The sequence below is a fragment of the Salarias fasciatus genome, chromosome 5, assembly GCF_902148845.1.
Source record: "Salarias fasciatus chromosome 5, fSalaFa1.1, whole genome shotgun sequence".
In the NCBI taxonomy this organism is placed as follows: Eukaryota; Metazoa; Chordata; class Actinopteri; order Blenniiformes; family Blenniidae; genus Salarias; species Salarias fasciatus.
In genome coordinates this window covers 25,938,394-25,957,452 of record NC_043749.1, presented here as the reverse complement: position 1 = coordinate 25,957,452, position 19,059 = coordinate 25,938,394, and the positions used below count along the sequence as shown (strand labels likewise).

The following is a 19,059-nucleotide window of genomic DNA, read 5'->3' as shown; positions in this document are numbered from 1 at the left end:
TCATTAGAGGGTGATGTTTGTTAAGCTGCTTGAACTCATCACTTCATTATAAGATGGTATATATGTTTACATATATTAATATATAAAGTATTGTTCTAAAAGTCATTATCGCTACACTGTTGCAAAAATATTTCTTGTATTTGTAGAAATTTTAACCTTTTAAACGTTTATTTGAGATGACAGTATTTTGTTACTGCGTTTTTCTGGTGACTTTTGCTTGTACTTTAAGGCGGCCTTGTTCCCCTTTCTAACCACCAAGAGGTCGATTCAGTTACAGTGAAAAAATGAAATCTGCTTACAGTCACAGTTATCTACAGTGGCGCTGCAGAATTTGACAAATTTAGGAGCAACTCCACTGAAGCAATAATTGCTGAATGGAAAAAAACAGCAACTTTTATTTCTATTTTAGACACAAGAATCTGTTTAGATTTAAAGTTTTACATTGCACTCACAGTGTTTTATAGAAAATCGAGCCAATTTAATACCCGTAATACTGGTATTTATACTTTAAACTATGATACAGCTTGAATTATGATCTCTGTCTTTAAATCTGTAATTAAATGTTTGTATCTATTCTAAAAAACATATTATAACAAGGACATTGAACACACTACCTGCTGTTGATTGTAAAAGTAAACTTGGATCTGTGAAAATGTATCATCAACTTCTGGTCAAGATTCTGTAATGCAGCTTAAAGCTAGGGTAGGCGATGTTGTCCAAAAGCACTTTTTGTCAGTGAAATGAGTTTTTTGTGAGTGAAATGCTCCTTGCCCCCTGGGAGAAGTCAATACATTATGTGTACGGAAAAAGGTGCGAAAAAAATCTGACAACTGTAGCGGCCAAAGGACAGTAAAAACTCCGACCAATCGTAAGGCGTGGACCGCTCTTAAGAAACCAATCAAATCCCTTCGCCGTTCTACGAGCCCCCTGCGCGTGCACTGACCCTGGTTCAGTGCGCGCGCGCATTGCCAAGGCGCTCTCGGCTCGTGTGAAAAATAGAACGAAGCGGAGCGGGGGCACTGTGCTCCTATGCACCTTGTGTGCGGGCAGTCAAATAGGTTAACATTGGAGGCGATCAGAAACTCCGTGCGTGCGGCGCTTCCGCGTCCAATGCCTTCCCCCCGTGCATGTAAGCGGGTGCGACGGGAGCTCCTCCAATGGGGCGGGAGCTGGGCGGAGCTAGGCGGAGCCTTGGGGAGATGCTACATTCGAATACATGCTAGTTTTCCAAGATCGCCGACCCTAGCTTTGAAGTTGTTGCCTGTTGACTTGCTTGTACATGTAGGTGGAATTTCTTAATAATGAGCTTTTATGTATTGTTGCCACATGTTTTCAGTGTTGCTTTATTCAGTTCAGGGTTGTGGGACGCTGGGCCTTCACAGGGCAAACACAGACAGTCACAAACTCACACTTACAGGCTATTTAGCTGTATCGATTAGCTCTGCATGATTTGGACTGTGGGAGAGAAAACCCATGCACAGAAAGAACATGCAAACTCCCCACAGAATGGCCAATACCAGATTTGAACCTTAATGCAGTTAGCGTGTGGCATCCACACCAACACTGACAGACGTACGAACACACACACACTGAGTGATGTCTTGACCTTGACCGTGAGGGACTTTAGTTCAAAAGATTTGGTGTGAACGCTACCGTACAAGTCGCAGTAACTTTCCGTGTGACTCCTGTAAAGCAGCCTCATGGACTCCACCTTACTTATAGTGTCTCGCTGAAGCGACGCTGTGAAGCAGCCCAATCCGTCTTATGTACACACACCTGAGGGCTTATATGTTTGACTGCTGTTCCTTTCAGCTTGGAACAACTCTGGATTCATGTAATGTCCCAGTCGTGCATGTGAGGCATGAATCAGAACCTCGGTGTTTATTGCTCCCGTTTACCTGCAGCATGACGGTCTGTCATGTATCTGCCACCGTCTGCCCCGTAGCTAGACGTCTCTGGGCAGCTTTCCCCCTGCTCGGCGTTGGACACATACCTCTGTGGCATATCTCACGCATGCAGCCGAGAGGTAGACAGGCTGGAAACCACAACAAGCAATTTTCTGGATTCCTCCGTGTGTTGTCGCAGGCGCTTGAAACTCCCAGGTCAAAGTTGGGAAAAACAAGCCCCAACAGGTAGGGCAGAAAAAGAGCACACGCAAAGGGTCATGGGGCGATCCCCCGAGGTCCACGAGGGGCTTGTTCCTGCTGTTCATCTTTGTAGATCATAAAATGGTTTTCTGGAGGCATGTGAAGGTTTGTCTGCAGCTTCTTTGGATTGTAAAATTGAACGACAGAAGTCAGAAACCCCCCCCCTTTTTTTCTCACCGCAGGTTTTTGAAGACACACATTTCATCAAAGACTTATTGCACTGTCAGCCTCCATCTTATTATTGCAGTCAAAACAGCTCTGTGAAGGAATGTAGGTGTTGTCTTTACCAGCTCACTACACTCAGATCTCCAGTTGGAGGGGACTGACCACCGGAGCCTTGTGACTCTCGCTGATGAGATTTGAGCTGCCTCCGTCTGGGAACGAGGGAGGTGTGAGAGTTTATCTCAGCTCCAGAGAGAGAGAGAGAAAAAAAAAAGAGAAAGCTGAAGGAGGGAGAGGCAGCTGGTGCCTGAAAACGGGCTTTCCTTTCAGCACATAAACATACACTGGTACCTGCACTCAAACATGAGCGCGAGCTGGACTCCCGGAGCAGTGAGATGGATCATCAAAGCAGGGATTACAGGACTCAGTGGAGCACAGTGTTCACTAAACAAACCTAAACACTTAATTTAAGTGTTTTCGATATCACTGGTAATCCCCATCAAGCGTGCGCAAATATTAAAAGCCAAGGTTCACTACTCAGGGGAACAATGTGATCACAGACTGCTGCGCCTGCCAGAGCTTTTCTCAGCTAGACAGCCTGCTGCTTGTCTCTGTTTTATCGTCAGCACATGCCTGAGGAAGATGAGATAAATAAAAACAAAACACAACTTTGTAAATAGGCAGATAAGTTGGGAGTTTACATTCTGTTCCTCTGCATCTTCACACAAAACATGTGAAGCTGACTGTAAACCCGGGCTCTAGACTCCAGCAGCATCCACTCTGGGCTGTCGGTAGGTGTGAATGTGAGTGTGATGAAGTGGTGATCGCTCAGGGTGTAGCTTGCCCTTTGACCCTGGTCAGCGAGGAGGAGGACCCGAGGTCAAACCAGGTTGGAGAAATTATATCTGTGGTTTTGTCTGTTAGCGAACTGGAGTCCTCACAGAAGAGCTGAAGGGAGCTGCGAGGCTGTTTGGGCTTCTTTTCCCTCCGTCCTGCCACCGGACGGAGGATGGATGGACTGATCACCTGTCACACGTCTGTCTGAGCTTCATACTCAAATACTTGATATTTAGGTTTTCCTGCCCCGGTTTTTCACGTGCAAAACAGAATCCATGTTGAGTCGAGTGGCACAGAGGACGGATGAGAATTTTAGAGAACTTTAGAGAAATTCTGAACGACTTCATGAAGATGTTAGAGTTTTGTGAATCAGGCTGCTGACATTTTCAAACATCAGCGGATGCACATTATGGTCTATGTGGGTAGCCTCTCATTAAATGGGAGCTTTTCTTCAACATCTTTGATTCCAGGAAAGTCACTGTGCCATTTAGCGACGCCTCAGCTGCCACAGCCGCCACGATTAGAGGCAACTCCCACTCAAAACTGGCACTCAGGGGGCAACAAATAGGACCTCAGGGTGAAAATTAGAGGATGCATATACATAGTTTTATGGTGTAAGTCAGTGTTGTAAAACAGACTAAAGGATCACTTCACCAAGACAGGCGTCCTCATAACAGTAGTCCTCTAGGACTGTGAATTATTAGATTATCGCAGCTGTGTTTTAGTTACATGATGAATGAGAGCAACACAATCTGATGGTGTCAGTTTGATAAACATTCTTTTGCCCATCTGGGCTGTTATTGATGTATCAGAAGATTAACAGCAGGGGGCGATGTTGAACCTGCCCTGTTTCATTGCAGAGAGGAAGGAAAGAAAGAAAGATGGACATGGATTTTGCCTGTTTTTACATAAACGACAGCGGGTCATCATGTCATGCAGTTTGGAGTGTTTCTAAAGCTCTTAAGCAGCTGTGTTTGTCTCAGTCGACCTTCCTCGGCATGTCTGACTGATCACTTCTGTCCACTCATTCATCTTCAAAACTAGTTCATCATCTCAGGGTGCAGGAGCTGGAACCCAGGCGAGTTACACCCTGCGTCGGTTGGCAATTCATCACTGGACGAACACAGGGACAATCACACCTTTGGGTCTTTAAAAACACCAATAAAGCTATTTGAAATGTGGGAGGAAATCAGAGTATGCAGAAAAAAAAAACCCAAATCAGTGCAAGAAGAACATGCAAACTCCAAATGACAAAATCCCCCAAGCCCAACCACATTAATATGAAACCAATCGCCTCCCGCAGCAGTGTATGCTGAGCTAAAAATGTCCCTGAAATGTTGTGCTTCCATGCATCTGCCTTGTATTTACTTATTTATGGAGGCCTGCAGCAAAAAACGAAACATCAAAATGTCAGAGCTTGCCTCTTCTGATTATGCTTGGCAATAGACAGAGAACTGGCCTCTCAGCGCTGCTTTTGTTTGCTCGAACGCTACCTGTAAATGTTACACAGCACAGAGACAGCAGTCTGGCAAGAAGGCAGAAGAAGGAAACCTTGCAGGGGAAACATATTTCGCTCACACCCAGAGGTCATACTGGAATAAAAATTTCTTGACTGTGTCTTAAGAATTCCCATGATATTTGAGTGGTCCGTGTGAAACCCAGAAGGAGAGGCAGAGTTCATAAAACCACTTTAATGTACAGTTTGTGAGCATATTTCACTTGAGCCTGAAAGAGAAACGTTCTGAGGTGTTTCCTGTCAGACGTTTCTTTACAGTGACGGTCTCAGGGGTCAGTTATGCTGGAGGTCGACGGTGAGAGTGAGCTTCCCATATGAGTGTGTGCAGTAAATGATCAGTTCCAGTTCAGAGGTGGGTCAGTGTGTCAGCTGAGCAGCATGCCGTCCACGGTGTGTTTGTCCCGGTACCACCTGTGAGGAATCCTCTCCCGTGTCTGGTCTGAACGAAGCCTCTGACTCGATCACGTCTCGATCCAATCCCGTCTTTATAGCACCTGGTAAATGAAAGCAGCTGTGAAGACCACAGGGAATGCAACCCGGAATGAACACTAGCAGAGCACATTATTGCACCAGCAGGCCCTAAAAGGAAGCAGGTTGTCCACAGTGTCGTAACCCCCCCTTCTTTCTCCTGGTCCTTGATGAATGCTGCAATTTTCCGGCCCATGTCCCCCTAAGATAATATCAGAGAGGTCTGCTTGGTTTGCTTTGGCCCGGTTAGCCTCTCGCCTTTTGCCGAGACATTAGCCTCATCCTCCCGGGAGCAGCGCCGGTCATCCTTATCAGAGGAAGTCACACAATACCGCAGAAGAATGCAAACCCCAAGCCTGGCTGCAGCTGAACTTGCAGAAACCTAATGAGATGTTTTTGCCACGCTCCTGTTGTTTTTCATGCTTGATCCAGTTACTTTGGTACAGAGTTACACTGAAAGACACATCGCCCCCCAATTTCTGTGAATCCCAGTTACCAGAAGACATCTCACCGCAGTTTGTCTGTCCTGATGACGGAGTTGAATTTTTGTCTTCACAGAGCAATGCTCAGAAACTCCACCTTTGAAACACACGATACTGTGACAGAGCCTGACAAACACCGTCAGTACTCACTCAGCCATTCACATCGTTACAGCTCTGGTGTCTTGTTATCCCTCTGTTTATTTATGAAGACCTTAACTTAACCACACAGTAAGTGCTCAGTGATTAAGTAGCTTCACAGACTTTTCCTAATATTGAAACAGAAGGTGGTCTTGGTTTGAGGCGAGGAAGTCCTCTTCTACTATTAAACACTGCAGGAACCCTTCAACAGAGCAATAAAACATGAAACCACTAACAGTCTTCAAAATGGGTGAATCACCAAGGCAGGAGTGTTTGATTGTTAACATAAACTGTAAATAATCCTATTACTGCTTAAGTCGGTAGACGGTTGGGAGTTGGGGATCCAATAAATGTATTTTATTGGTTATTTAACGATGCAGTTTCTGAATTGAATGTCTGCTGTTTATACTCGTACACTCCCAAAGACATCTTTCTCCCACAAGAAGTAAATAAAAGGTCCCACAATTAGCAACTGTGTCATTTTGTATTTTTCTCTTAGCAAGAATTGCAAAATCCTCCTCTCACTTCTTAATACTTGAAAAATAGAACTGACAGAACTGTTGAATGATATTTGTGGATATTCTTTTAAAAATGTATGATACTTACATGGATATGCAGATATTGTTTAAACACACACACAAACGCTTTGATGCTTTCTGATCATGTTTTTAGATTTACAAATTGATGTGATCCTCCAATTTCTGGACGATGAGACTGTGGGTGTTTCTGGAAATTTCCTGCCAACAAATCAGAAGAAATTCAAAAGTTCAAAATGATAAAGTGGTCTGATACCCTCCATTAACTCACCTTAACTTTCTCCACAGTTAATTGGAAGCAGATCTTGTGCCTCAGTCAGCAGTATCAAACTAGCATAGTTGACCACTAATGTCAGTATCCATCGTTCTGTGCAGGTGAATACCCTTTTCTTTTCTTGCACAGCCTCCATGCCATCTTGTTTTTATTTACTAGATGCGTAGAGGAGAGCACTGACAGACTGTTATGCTAGCGGACACAACAACATCCCACTGTGGCGTTGTAAAAAAGCCGTGTATTGGAGCACTGCTGTGGGGACTGGCGCTGCTGTCTGAATGCGCCTCAGCTTGTGGTTAAGGGCCTTGTAACATGAATACAACACTGATTGGTTTAACTGACTAATCTTTCCATTGACGACTAAAAAAGAGGTGGACATTTGATCACCGAGCCAAAGAAGTGCTCGCGCGTCACTAGTTTAGACATTCCTGTGTGTTGGTTTGGAAGGAGGACGCTTGTGTATCCTGAGCTGCATTTGGACCGCAAGAGCTTTCCCCAAGTTCTAGGAGCCATCAAAGGAACTTAGACCACTGGAACCAGGAGCTCACTTTGGTTTAGGAGAAATATATCCACCTCCAAAAAAATTCCTTTAAACATTTCAGAAACTGTCGTAGTGGATTCTGCAGTTCTGAATATGACAGGATGGATACTTATTTTATCTTTCTCTCTTCATTTATTCCCATTGTGGATGCTGTTGTTGTTGTTGCTGTTGTTGTTGTTGTTGTTGTTGTTGTTGTTGTTGTTGTTGTTGTTGTTCTAAACATCCTAAGAATTCTGATCTCTTTTTTGGGAAACATACACACTCACACACCCCTGACGGCTCAGGTCATGTGGCGATCGGAAGCTCACAGGATGAAGCTGATCTTTAAAAGCTTTTTTAACTTTAAAAAAAAAACAAAAAACCAGCAAGTTCCATGTCAGGTATCGCCGCAACAGACTCAGTCTGAGGAGCGTGATGTATAGCGAACTGAATAAAGAGAAAAAAGGAGAAATCTCAGTGTTGTGTCCCCCCCCCCCCCCCCCCTTCGGGTGTAAACCCTCAACCTGCAGACTCCCAACACGGGGCACTGGGTTTACCGTTCAGAGAGGATTATTTGCATGGTCGGGGACTGGGTTTGTTTTGTTTTTTAAATTAACTTAAATCAGTATAAACAGGTTCAGAACACAGAGATGTTGCTGGTATCTGTCATGTTTGCTTTATGTCAAGGTTTGGAATTATTTATTTTGCTCCAGTGTTTTCTTTATCGCAGGATAAAAACATACAATGCACTCTTCAATATTTATGCAGCACAAACATCTTAAAAATACATGACGAATACTCAGACTGTTTACTTTTTTTTCCTCTGCCCTCTAAACATGATCTTGGACTCATTAAACTGGATACCTTACGGGAAGGAAAGACAAATTCCTTTCTAATCCAGAAAAAAAGAGAAAATCCGAAATACGTGGCACCGCATTGATCCAGCGGAGACGCTCAGTTTTCCTGCTGCTGTGTGTTTTCTCCTCCTGACCCGTGGCGGTTCGACATTCCTCCTTCCTCATTGGGCAGAAAGCGTCTGAGAAAGACGAGCGTGGCCGTGACCCCGGGGGTCAGACCCCCTGCTCCGAGCTGCCGCACAGGTGTGTGGCCTCGGGGAGGAAGACGCTCCGGCTCCCCACACACACACACACACACTCACCGTCTCCCCCGGGCGTCCCGCGGGCTGCATTCTGCTCGGTGACCGGCGCTGTTTCTCCTGCTTTCGTCTGGTTGTTTTCCCGTCATGATTTCAGTAAATCTGTCATCACGGCGGTCTTCGTTTCACAAGTGGATTGAAATGCGGGCCCTGTCTCTCACCCCAGACCCAGACTCATTAAATGACGCTTTGCCCACATACATAATTAGAAAGTTTCCCCAGGTCGGGCCGACAGCTGCAGATCGCTGTCATTAATTAATTAATTGATGAGAAATCGCATTCTGCTCCTTTCATAAGCGTGTTCATGATGTTTGAGGCGGGATGTCACCGGGTCCTGGATGTTATTTAGGTTTTTTTTGGCTGCTCTTAAGCACTCTGCGATAGAAAGAGCGCAGTGTTTTCAGTGTGAACATTTCCAGATGTTGTAAACTGAGAGGGAAATTGTTTAATTGGCTGGTCGCGATGTACTGAAATTTACAAGAGGTGGAAAAAATGTTTCTCTGGAGCAGTTTTATTTGTCTTCATCCTCTGCTCTCGGTGCAGTAACTCGCGTGTTTTTTAAAAAGAGAGAAAGTTTACAAACCGACTTGTGCCAAGTGAGAGTTCCCCTTTAATTTGCTCTGTGGCTTTTCAGTTTTCGGTCCAATATTCCTCCTGCTGGCAAGGCAAATAAAATACCCCAATGTCATCAAGGATAAAACTACACCTTGATCTTAATCTCTCCTGCCGAAGTCCCAGGATGACAAGATGTGATGTTAATGCAGGAAACTGATGTTAAACAGAATAATCCGCAGCGTATTACTCCTGTCACTCAGAGTCTTCGTATCTCCTGCACGATCGGTGCACCTCCGATTATACGCGGCCGGACTGTCAGCACCTGCGTCTGACCCCTCTCATTATGTGTAGTTTGGTAACTGGACGGGAAGATTTTATCGGGTGCAGTCGACGACAGGTTTGGCAGCATGTTCAGCTCCTGGAAACAAAAAGGAAATCTGTGACTTCGAACGTGTTCAGGTAGTTCGGCGTGATCGACAAACGCTTTTTAGGTTAAAGGCAATGAGGATGACAAGTGGTATTTCCTTTACTCCCACTCAATTTGATGGTGTTTTTCCTCCATTTTCGATTTTCCTTTTTCATTCTTCTTGAATTTGGCACAAAGGAAAGGAATTAATGGATGGAAACAGCTCAGACAGTTTCCCACAGTAATTTTCATGAAGTTTGAGGATCCTGAGTGCTTTCCACATTGTCAAGAGGTCGATCCGAATGTATTTATGGAAGACATTTAAATCTTCGTTGACTAAAACGAGAAAGAAAATGAAGCCACCTTAAATCTTCGCTTGCTTCTGCCAAACTGTTTTTTTTTTTCTTTTAACAATGCTTTGCTGACGTTTTGTAACTTGGGCTGTGAAGACTGTCAGATTAACTCTTGTCTTTATTTTCCCCCGCCAGATGTGAACGAATGTGAGGAGACCAACGGAGGCTGTGAGGCTCTCTGCTGCAACACCATCGGAAGTTTCTACTGCAGGTGTCCTACGGGTCAGAAACTCAACGAAGATGGAAAAACATGTCAAGGTCGGTTCAGTGGCGTGTTAGCTCTTAGTCTCTGTGTTTCTCTATTTGTGAGGATTCCTGCTTTAAATTTTACATTTTTCCACATAATAAGGATTTGGATGAAAGATAAAAAGTTAAAAAAAAATCAGAAAATACACCAAAAGCTAAAATATGTGTTATGGAAAATAGAACAGAATGGAGTTCAATTTGCATTATATCGCTCCGCTGCTTTATAGATCCTTTTTCTGCGAAAATAATGTTCTACAGCTGGAGATAAAACAGAACGTAATGTGATAAAGTAAAGCAGAGCTGTCACCTCTGTCACATTGACATAACTGAAACGTGAGCATGACTGTTAATAAATATTAATCGACTTTACATTCAGCAGCTGTCATCCTTCCCCTCCAGCTCCTGCGCTGTTTGACTATCAGATATTTTTCAAGTGCAGAATCCTGAAGGTTCTGCTGCTCCAGACGGAAATACTTAGAGCTTAAGAGTTAGAATTCTCTGCATGTTAAAAATAGAGATTTGCGAGATCAGACTGTTTACCAGATATGGTCCGTACAGTGGGATTTCATTGCAGTGGCCTCACGCACACATGCAAACACACACACACACACACACACGCACAACAGGGATCAGACCACTGACCTTATAATCAACTCACTCTTCAACCTGAGTCAGAGTCAAAGGATGGAGGACGGATGGAAAAAGTTCTCATCCTTTGTTCAGGAGGTTTTGTGTCTGTTTGTTAATTAGTTCCATCTGTAGTTTCAAGAAGAGATTAGCTCCTGAACTGCTGTTAAACGGTTCATTTTTAAGAGTTCTCAGTGAAAAACATAACGTCTACTCAGTTCTGCTCCATACTGAGCAGATCTTATACGGTAAATAAACGTGTCGCATGGCTTTAAGAAGCTACTGTTGCTCTGCATTGGTGACATGATTGCATTTTTGTTGTCTAATGGTGGTGAATGAGAGGCCATTTTTCAACATGATCAAGATGGATAAAGACGCATACACTACCTTCAAAACATAATATCCACTCATTTCCATTCATTCATGGCATGTCATAATTCGACCCCTTCTGGGCTGAGTAGAGACCGCCTGAGGCTTGCTCAAAGGCTGCTGGCAGATCGACGCCAATATCTCACTGTTACCTCCATTAAGTAGTTATTCCTTGGAAAATAACCAACAAAATGCTGAAGTTTGAGATTCATCTGTTTAGGATTACCAACATTTCTCTGTACTTCAGTTTTTTCTTTCTTTATTGAGCATCGTTTTGACCTTGAGTGTTAAAAAAAGACAGCAACAAACAAAATGAAATATTTTTCTTCTTATTAAGTCTTTTTCTTTTGTTGCTAATTTATTTGCATCTCAGTTAAAGCAGATTTTTCACTCTATTAACGTCAGAAGAACATAATGTGGATAAGGAAAATGGGAGTATCAGGTGATTTCTGTAAATGTGCACTACTGGTTAACCCCAGAATGCTTTATCAAAGTTCAACAAATCTCAGGCTTCTTCTTAACATTTTCCCATGAGAATTTTTTTTTTTTTTTTTTTTTGTGCTGCATCATGGTTTGGTTCTTATGATTAGAAAGTTTCTGCGAGGGCCCGGTTTAATCAGAGTAATGATTCCTCTGAGCAGCAGCCAAGCCTGAAGGAGAGAGTCTGCGGCGCTTGTCCACAGGAGGAACCAGCGAGAGATCTGATCCCGGTCACGGTTATTAGGGAAGCCGATGTGGACGTTGTCACAGCTGGCTTTCATAGCCGTCTGCCCTTTGCCACCGGAGGACGCTGGAGGAAAGCAGCTACCCGCAGCATTAATGTCCTAATTGTCTGTAATTGGCAGAAGTATTAACAGAGGTAAAAGAAGCCGGCTTGGAAGCGTTCGGCGTTAAAGATGTTTAAGTTTCGGCTCCGTGTGCGTCGCTGCGTCTGCGGAAACCAGTCTGCCTCGAATTTACATGGTGGCCTGGAGCTCGGCGGGCACTGGAGTCCAGACAGCATCCACAACTGTTAAGAACAAATAATCCCTGTGAGCTGGACCGATCACAGTTTATTTTTTTTATTTAAGTTTATTTTTCAATGGAAAATGATGCTGCAGGGTGTTGCCATCCCATAGAAAGAAACAAACTCTTAATTTATAAAAGTAATCTGACTGCAGACCTCCCGTGTTTGGGTCCCGTTTTATTTTCCTTCATTTATTTGTAAGAACTGCGCGGCACTGATACAAATGGCATCAATCAAAGTGGCGGCGGCCAAGACTAACAGCCGTCACGCTGAGTCCCGCACACCAGTGTCAACATTTTAGCCGTGTCACGCCAAATGAACTTTACAGCTCCGAACATTTCCAGTGCGAAGCTTGGCGTGAAGCCTGGCACCTGTCCTAATAGTGACTAATCAAGATCAACAGGTATTAGATGCTCTCGTTAACCCCGGGAGCAGGGCACTTCCTGTGAAGACTTTTTTTTTTTTAGGAAAGTTGTGTTCTCAGCTTTGTGTCTCGGTGTCTCTGTTGTTTCATCCATATTTCTTTATGCGGCTTAATTTACAGTCGTGGCTCGGAGCCCACTGCCGGTCTCTCTAGCTGCACACCTGCCTCGTATCACTGAGCACATGAGTTTGAAATCTGTCAAAATCAGACATAAAATACACATCTCAAGTGTGTGAACATGTTGGGATGCGGAGTCACAGAAACGGTTTGTGTCTGTTTCTGCTGCTCTGAGCTGGAGCGCTTCTCAGATGCCTGTGGTGCGACTGCACAGGTGTGTGTTACAGCGCCTCGGACGCTGCGTCAGTGGGAAGAAAGGCCATAAAAGTAAAACTCTTCAGTCCCTGAATCCTGCAGAGGCCGTTCCTCCTCGGGGATGCTGAACATGAACATGTGTTGTGCGGTTGGAAGTTCGATAAAGTGCGATTGCGGCCCTGCCGCTGTGTTCTCATGTGTGTTTTGGCTCCGGATGAGAGGGCAGAGTGTTCGGCTCCTGAACAGACCATTACACTGCAAGGCTCATTCCTTTCTCAGATGTTTGGATTAAGAAAACTCGTTTCTGGCACCAGTCAAAATTGGCGTTTCTCAGGTGTCTTTTTTTTTTCTTCTTTTTTTAATACTGAAACCACAGAAAAATATTGACAGAACATCCTTTAGTCTGTAGACGTACTTTAACACCTCAGTTATGTGACCTCATAAATCCTCCATTTTTATCACATAATGTTCTTTAAAGAAACACTGAAGAACAACAGTGGCCCTGCGGTGGTATAAAGGGAATCACAGAGGAAGAGAAATCAATTATGAGTGCCTTTTAAATTTCGGAGTTATTTATTTGTAGGTGAAGCGGCGCTGGACGGGGGACAGAGGGTTTAGGTCAGAGCCGAGGGGGAAAGTGGGGACAAGTGGGAGAGAAAACGAGGAGGGGGAGGAGGAACGGTAATGTAATGGACGTTTGGTTCTGGTAGATGGGAGGGAGAACCAGAGAGCGGGAGATGGAGGGAGGCAGGCAGAGGATTCAGGAGGCAGAGTGAGAAAGAAGTAGTTATTTCAGACCGGACTCTTCACTGAAAATTCAGCCATTTGTTCAGACGAAGAACATAGTTGTGAGGTTTTTTTCCTTTCTCTGCTTTGCTTCTTGAGCCGTGAGCGTCTGGTGGCCGTCCAGGCATGGCTCTGTCGTCGGGAAAGGGCTTTTTGTTGCTGGTGGTCTTTGAAGCGATGGCATGTCTGGCATCTGCTGCGAACTATCCGCACAGTTACTACAGACGGATCTGCTACAGGCCGCACTGTTACCATGGATACCACAGCTACAACCTCGCCTACCAGGCTGCAGGTGAGTGGTGATTTTACAGCCACCAGAAGCAGCAGCAGTAACCCTGGCGCTGCTACCAGACCAGAATATCTACGTTATTCAGTTGAAAAATGACAGCTTAGAAGCACGTGTCCATTTTTCACTGGATGTCTTTCTTTGTGAGCGCCGGGTTTTTGGTGAGGAGTCGGCCGATAAGCGGCGAGTTGACAGTAGCAGGAGTGGTTTAATCCATCTCACTGATAGTGTGTCTGCTGTCCGAGCTGTCTGGCACTGCCCGGGTGACTCGCTCTCAGATCAGAGCAGGGGAGGATCGCTTTTATCAACACAGATTACCGCATGAAAATATGAGGCATTAATCATGAGAGACGTCTTGTAACGCTGACTCAAACAAGGCAAGATACCAGATACTCTCTGAACGGATTATGTCAGGATTATTAGAACTGAATATTTTCATGTTTGGCACGAGTGCTCTGCTCTGAGGGTAATCCACTACAAGAAACATGCTTCTTGCTTACTGATACCGGCCTGCTGGTCACTCATCTGATGTGCTTTGTTGTTTTGATGTCATGTTTGGAGATAAGTCAAGACTTCTGAGATTTATCGTCCTCAGACAGCAGACAAATCACCTTTCATAAAGTCAGAGGAAAGGTTTCCGTGAAGACGACACCACGCTATCGAGAAGCGACACGGTCGGAGTGAGAGCCAGTGACGGCTGAGGTTTGGCTCCAGATCCGGCTGGTTCTTGTTCTGGATGTGGAAACCGGGCTGGACTGTGTGCCGCAGCGGCTCTGCCGGTCCCGTTTCACCAAAAACCAAAATTAAGTACGGCATGCAGCAAGGATGGAAAAATGGAGGGACGGCTCGTGCCAGCTTTCCTGGATGAAGAGAAGCTGAATCTGACTGCAGGGGGAGCAAGTAGAGGAAAGTTCAGAAGCTCGGCTTTCCCTCAAATCATGATGCTGTGGGGTTTTACAGAGCGTTCTGCTGTCTGCTCTGATTGAGCTTCAGTACAGTAAACACATTCAGCAGGATGTATGTGTCAGGTGTTTTGAGCAACTTTGACAAGAGATCAGAAAGAGAACTTCAGTTGCTCAACGTTCATTACTTGCATTTGTTTGGCTTTTTTTCTTTTTTTTTTCATGTTACACAGAGAGCTTTTGTTTTCCCGCTTGGCTACTGTACGATCTCGACGGCAGAACGTTTTGTGACAACATGATGCCGTATGTGTGAATGTGACGAGTCTTTTCAAACGACTGACACTGGATTTAAAGTCCAACTCTTTCCTTCTGAGCACAGTTAACTGTGGATGGATGGAGGGGTTCACTCTGCTCTGGTGAAACAAACGCCAATTCAGAAATTAATCAGTTTGAAGAAAACAAATGAGTGATTGGCAAAGCACTGGTGTGACATGATCAAATTTTCAGTTATATTGGCGAAAGTTGAGAAGCAAAGTTGACATGCACATCCAGCCATCCTGAGTGGTTTATTGGCCGATCATGCAGTTTCCTCATAGACATGGGAGATTTAATGTTTTTGTTTATGTCCAGATCAACCAAACCAATGCGTCTCTGCACAGAGAGGAAACGCTGCACTGTGTAAAGGAGCCTATATATGTGAAAAATGTTCTTCCAGCCCAATAAATGAGGCTGTATATTAGTTTTTTGGAGGCCCAGGAAGAGGGTACAGTGATAAGTGTTTGATTAACCCACTTTACTGTGAACTCTTCAGTGTCTTGTTTGCAACAGAGTCATAATGTGTGGTCTATAGTGAGACACTGACAAAACAGAAAGTTAAGACAAAAATAACATTGTGTTTTTTTGAAAATCATTTTAATTATCTGCTCCAGCGGTGTAGGATGGACTCCTCTTTGGGGACGCCAGCCAGCTTTTACAGCAGCAGCAGGGAAAATCTGGGGGTCACCAGGATGCCTGGTTCTTTTTTGAAACGTGATTATACAAAACTAGTCATTGTTTTATCAATAAGCAGATTTTCAGTTCAGAATTTATTTCACATGTAAATAGAGATTGAGTAAAATGATAATACAAACAGTGGTGCCAAACTTGGAGAGTAACAGTTTTCACTATTGCAGAATTACAGATCCTACCAAACAATAACACCAAAGTAGCGTAATGGAGTTTGACAGTAATACTGACATTACACAATTTGGCATCCGACCAAAAACTTGTTCTTGGTTCTTGACTCTCATTCATGTTCTGTCTCATCGGGATTTATTTTTAAATGCAGGATTTCCTCATGTTTGTCAGGTTTAATGGTTGGCGGCTGTTGAGATCCACAGACAATCAAAATAAAAGCTGTTCTCGGACTCATTACGGGCTTTAAATTTGACATACGGTCGACTGTCTCTGTTAGGATTTTGCACTAAAGTTTATTTTATGGTTTTCATTTGTCACCACCCAAAATCAGTTATAAAACTGTGGTTTGAAAAAAAAGAAGTAATATTTTTCCCTTAGATTTTTTTTCTTTGTTCTAAAAAAAGTCTTTTTCGTAAATTGAATTTTGAGTGAATTTCCTGTGAATTCTTGAACTTTTTTCCCAGATGAACAAGTTTCTCGAACATGAACAACACATTTCTGATCCAGACCTTTGACTGGGCTCAGAGTCGGAGCGTTTTATGATGTGCTAGATGTTTTTACAGCCGTTCAGCAGCAGCCAGAAGACATTCCCCCGTCACGTTTCTAACATGTCACATCACTTTTCCTGCCGTCGGCCGCTCCTCCACTCACCCCGCTCTGATCACTTTAGCCACCTTGAAGCTGGCGGGCGACCTGTCTCCCGCCAGGAGCTGTGAAGGTTTGCCTAATGTCCTAATTTTCCCGAAACGGGCCGTGAGCAGACGTCCAAACAGAGCCGGGCTCCATAAATCAGCTCAGATCTCTCAGGGGGGTCTTCCCTGGAACGCACAAAACAATTTATTAGTCTTTGACCCTGGAAATAAGAAGTGGGTTTGTTTCATTAGAGCTCTGGTCCCACTGTGGAGCCGCTCATGTTTCTCTCACCACGACTTTCTCGGATCAACAACTCGCTCCGCGTATTTGTTTACGGTTCACACACTCGGCTGCGATGGCGGGAATGCGTATGTTTTGCATCCTCTGATTTAAGCTTCCATATGTTTGCTCACCCAGGGGACTTTGACAAGAAGCACAGGAATTTAAATTTGGTTTTAAATGTTGGGTAGTTGTTACCACATGGGGGGATTTGTTTGTTTGAGCTGCAGCACACTTGTAGAATACTTTCCCTTCTCATCCATCATCTCCCTTCTTCCTGGGGTACATCTTTATCCTAAAACCTGCATTAAGTTCCTCCCCAGCTTGGCAGCTCTTCTGGATTTGATTCTATAAGCAATTTTACTCTCATAATGAGAGGATTTAGCCCAAATTACACTCATTTTTCTTCTGTTTCTCTCTCTCTCTCTTTTCCTCTTCTTCCCTTCGTTCCCTACAGATATTGATGAATGCCAGGTCCATAACGGAGGCTGCCAGCACAGATGCATTAACACCAGGGGATCCTACTACTGCGAATGCCACCCGGGCTCTCGTCTTCACGTGGACGGCCGCACCTGCCTCGGTGAGTAATGCCGGTTCAAGGGAGCGATTATGTTCTGCACACCGGCTAAAAAGAGAGAGAGCAGAACGGTTTTCAGTCAGACTACACGTCCTAAAACAACGAGAAGATCACGCACACAACTTAAAAGCACATTATCAAGTAACAAATCTGAATACAGCTTGTCGATGGAGATCATTTGAGGTTTCGGTCCTCACTGGAGCCGATTAGAAGGTGAATAAATCGGCCTCCAGAGGCGCTTTGTAATGAAGCTCACTTCTTCGGTTCTCACATAAACAATGAAGCTCTGTTTCCAAGAGGAGCTCAGCTACTGGAAGGTCTTTAGCTCTGCTCTGTGACTATTATTTTTTAGTCATTATTTTGCTGAAGAACGGCCACATGTGGCTTTTGACAGACGCACTTAATCATGTCGACCACATCCATGATTTTTCAGGCAGCCTTGATTCCGACCAAAAAGCTCAATTGGACGATGGTTCGACTAAGAATTGCCTTCAAACCACATTCGGTACAGTTAATGCAGCTTTTCCCTTCGAAGGGAATTGAAATGGGGTTCAACTCGAGCAACTTGGTTTTTAAAGCTTTTTTTTTTTTTCTTGTGAGTGAATCGATTCCAACTCCAACAGAGCGTTTTTACTCTGGCTGCAGCGCGACATTACTGTAATTAAAGATTAAAGTGCAGACATGTTTATTTTTCTGTTCATCGAATATTCTGCTCACATGCACATTTCTAAGGTCACTGATGTTCTATTCCAAAAAATAGTAAGTAAACTGAACTTAGGTGGCACATTTCACCACCACTTCATTATCAATCAACCAGTTTTCACACAATGAATGATGTAGCAAGATGCGCTTTGCACGATAAAAACAACGTCACGTCACCAGGCACTGAAATAAATGAAACAGGATAAATGAATGAAGAAATACAGTAATATTTTTGACTAAATATCAGTGAAGGTATGAAGGTTGAGTCGGACGAATGCTTAAATCTGTGCGGAAACACAAAGAGAAATAAAATTAAAAAAACACCTGGGTGTGAAGTTTTCTTCTAAACATCTCCGTTTTCTGAGCTTTTCTCAGCTTTTCATTCAGGGAGCAGTGGATGAAGGATGCCTCACTGTGGGTTTTTGTTCGAACTATTAGAGATGACTAAAAGATCACAAACTGAAGTAGTTCCAGCAAAAAGGTAGGGCTAAGACCATCGAAAGATTTATAAGTTCATAAACGCGCTAAGCTAATAAGACAGTTTAGCCAATGCGGGGACTTTGAAAGCTCTGCTCTCCGTCTGGCCCTCTCGTGCACGTTTGCAGCTGCATCCTGGATCCGTCGCAGCTGTGATTTGTTCTTCTGTGGAAGAGCAGAAAGCACGGCATTACAGTATTACAGCCGTGGTTTTAAAGAGCTCTAAATCATCTTAAGGTTCAAAGTCTGGCTCTGAACAGTTCATGATAAGACTGAGTTCAAACAATCAACTCTGTGATTCAGAGACAACACAATCTGTTTGATGCAGAGTGATAATAAATAAAAGGCCGTTCTGCCATTATTATCCAGTCAACACGCCGGCTGTACGACATTATTTACAGTGAGAATAGTGCTTTTCACATTACTTCCCTGTCACACATCTAGAATTGAAAATATATTCAAGACAGCATTTCCTTTGTTTTAAAACGTGCTTCAAGACTTCTACGACTTACTTACATTTTCTTTTTTATTTCAAAACATTAAATTACTTCCTGAAATGCCAGTTCAATGTGTGATCATGTGACCAAAGGAAGCTAAAGGAAAAAGATGTGTGCAAACCGCAAAGTGAGGCTGTGCAACTTTTTTACGCACAGCCTGTAATTAAAGGATCAAATGAATGAGAAAATAATCACACACAAGCTCAATTT

At 43.8% G+C, this 19,059-nt stretch overlaps 1 protein-coding gene across 1 annotated transcript in view; it reads left to right on the top strand.

The window, feature by feature from the left end:
* The window catches only part of megf6b (multiple EGF-like-domains 6b), a 64,622-nt gene that overhangs the window by 25,417 nt on the left and 20,146 nt on the right, over nt 1-19,059 (top strand). The window contains exons 4-5 of the mRNA XM_030091135.1: nt 9,686-9,808; nt 17,054-17,176. Of these exons, the coding sequence (XP_029946995.1) occupies nt 9,686-9,808; nt 17,054-17,176 (246 nt within the window). The remainder of the gene's footprint in view (nt 1-9,685; nt 9,809-17,053; nt 17,177-19,059) is intronic.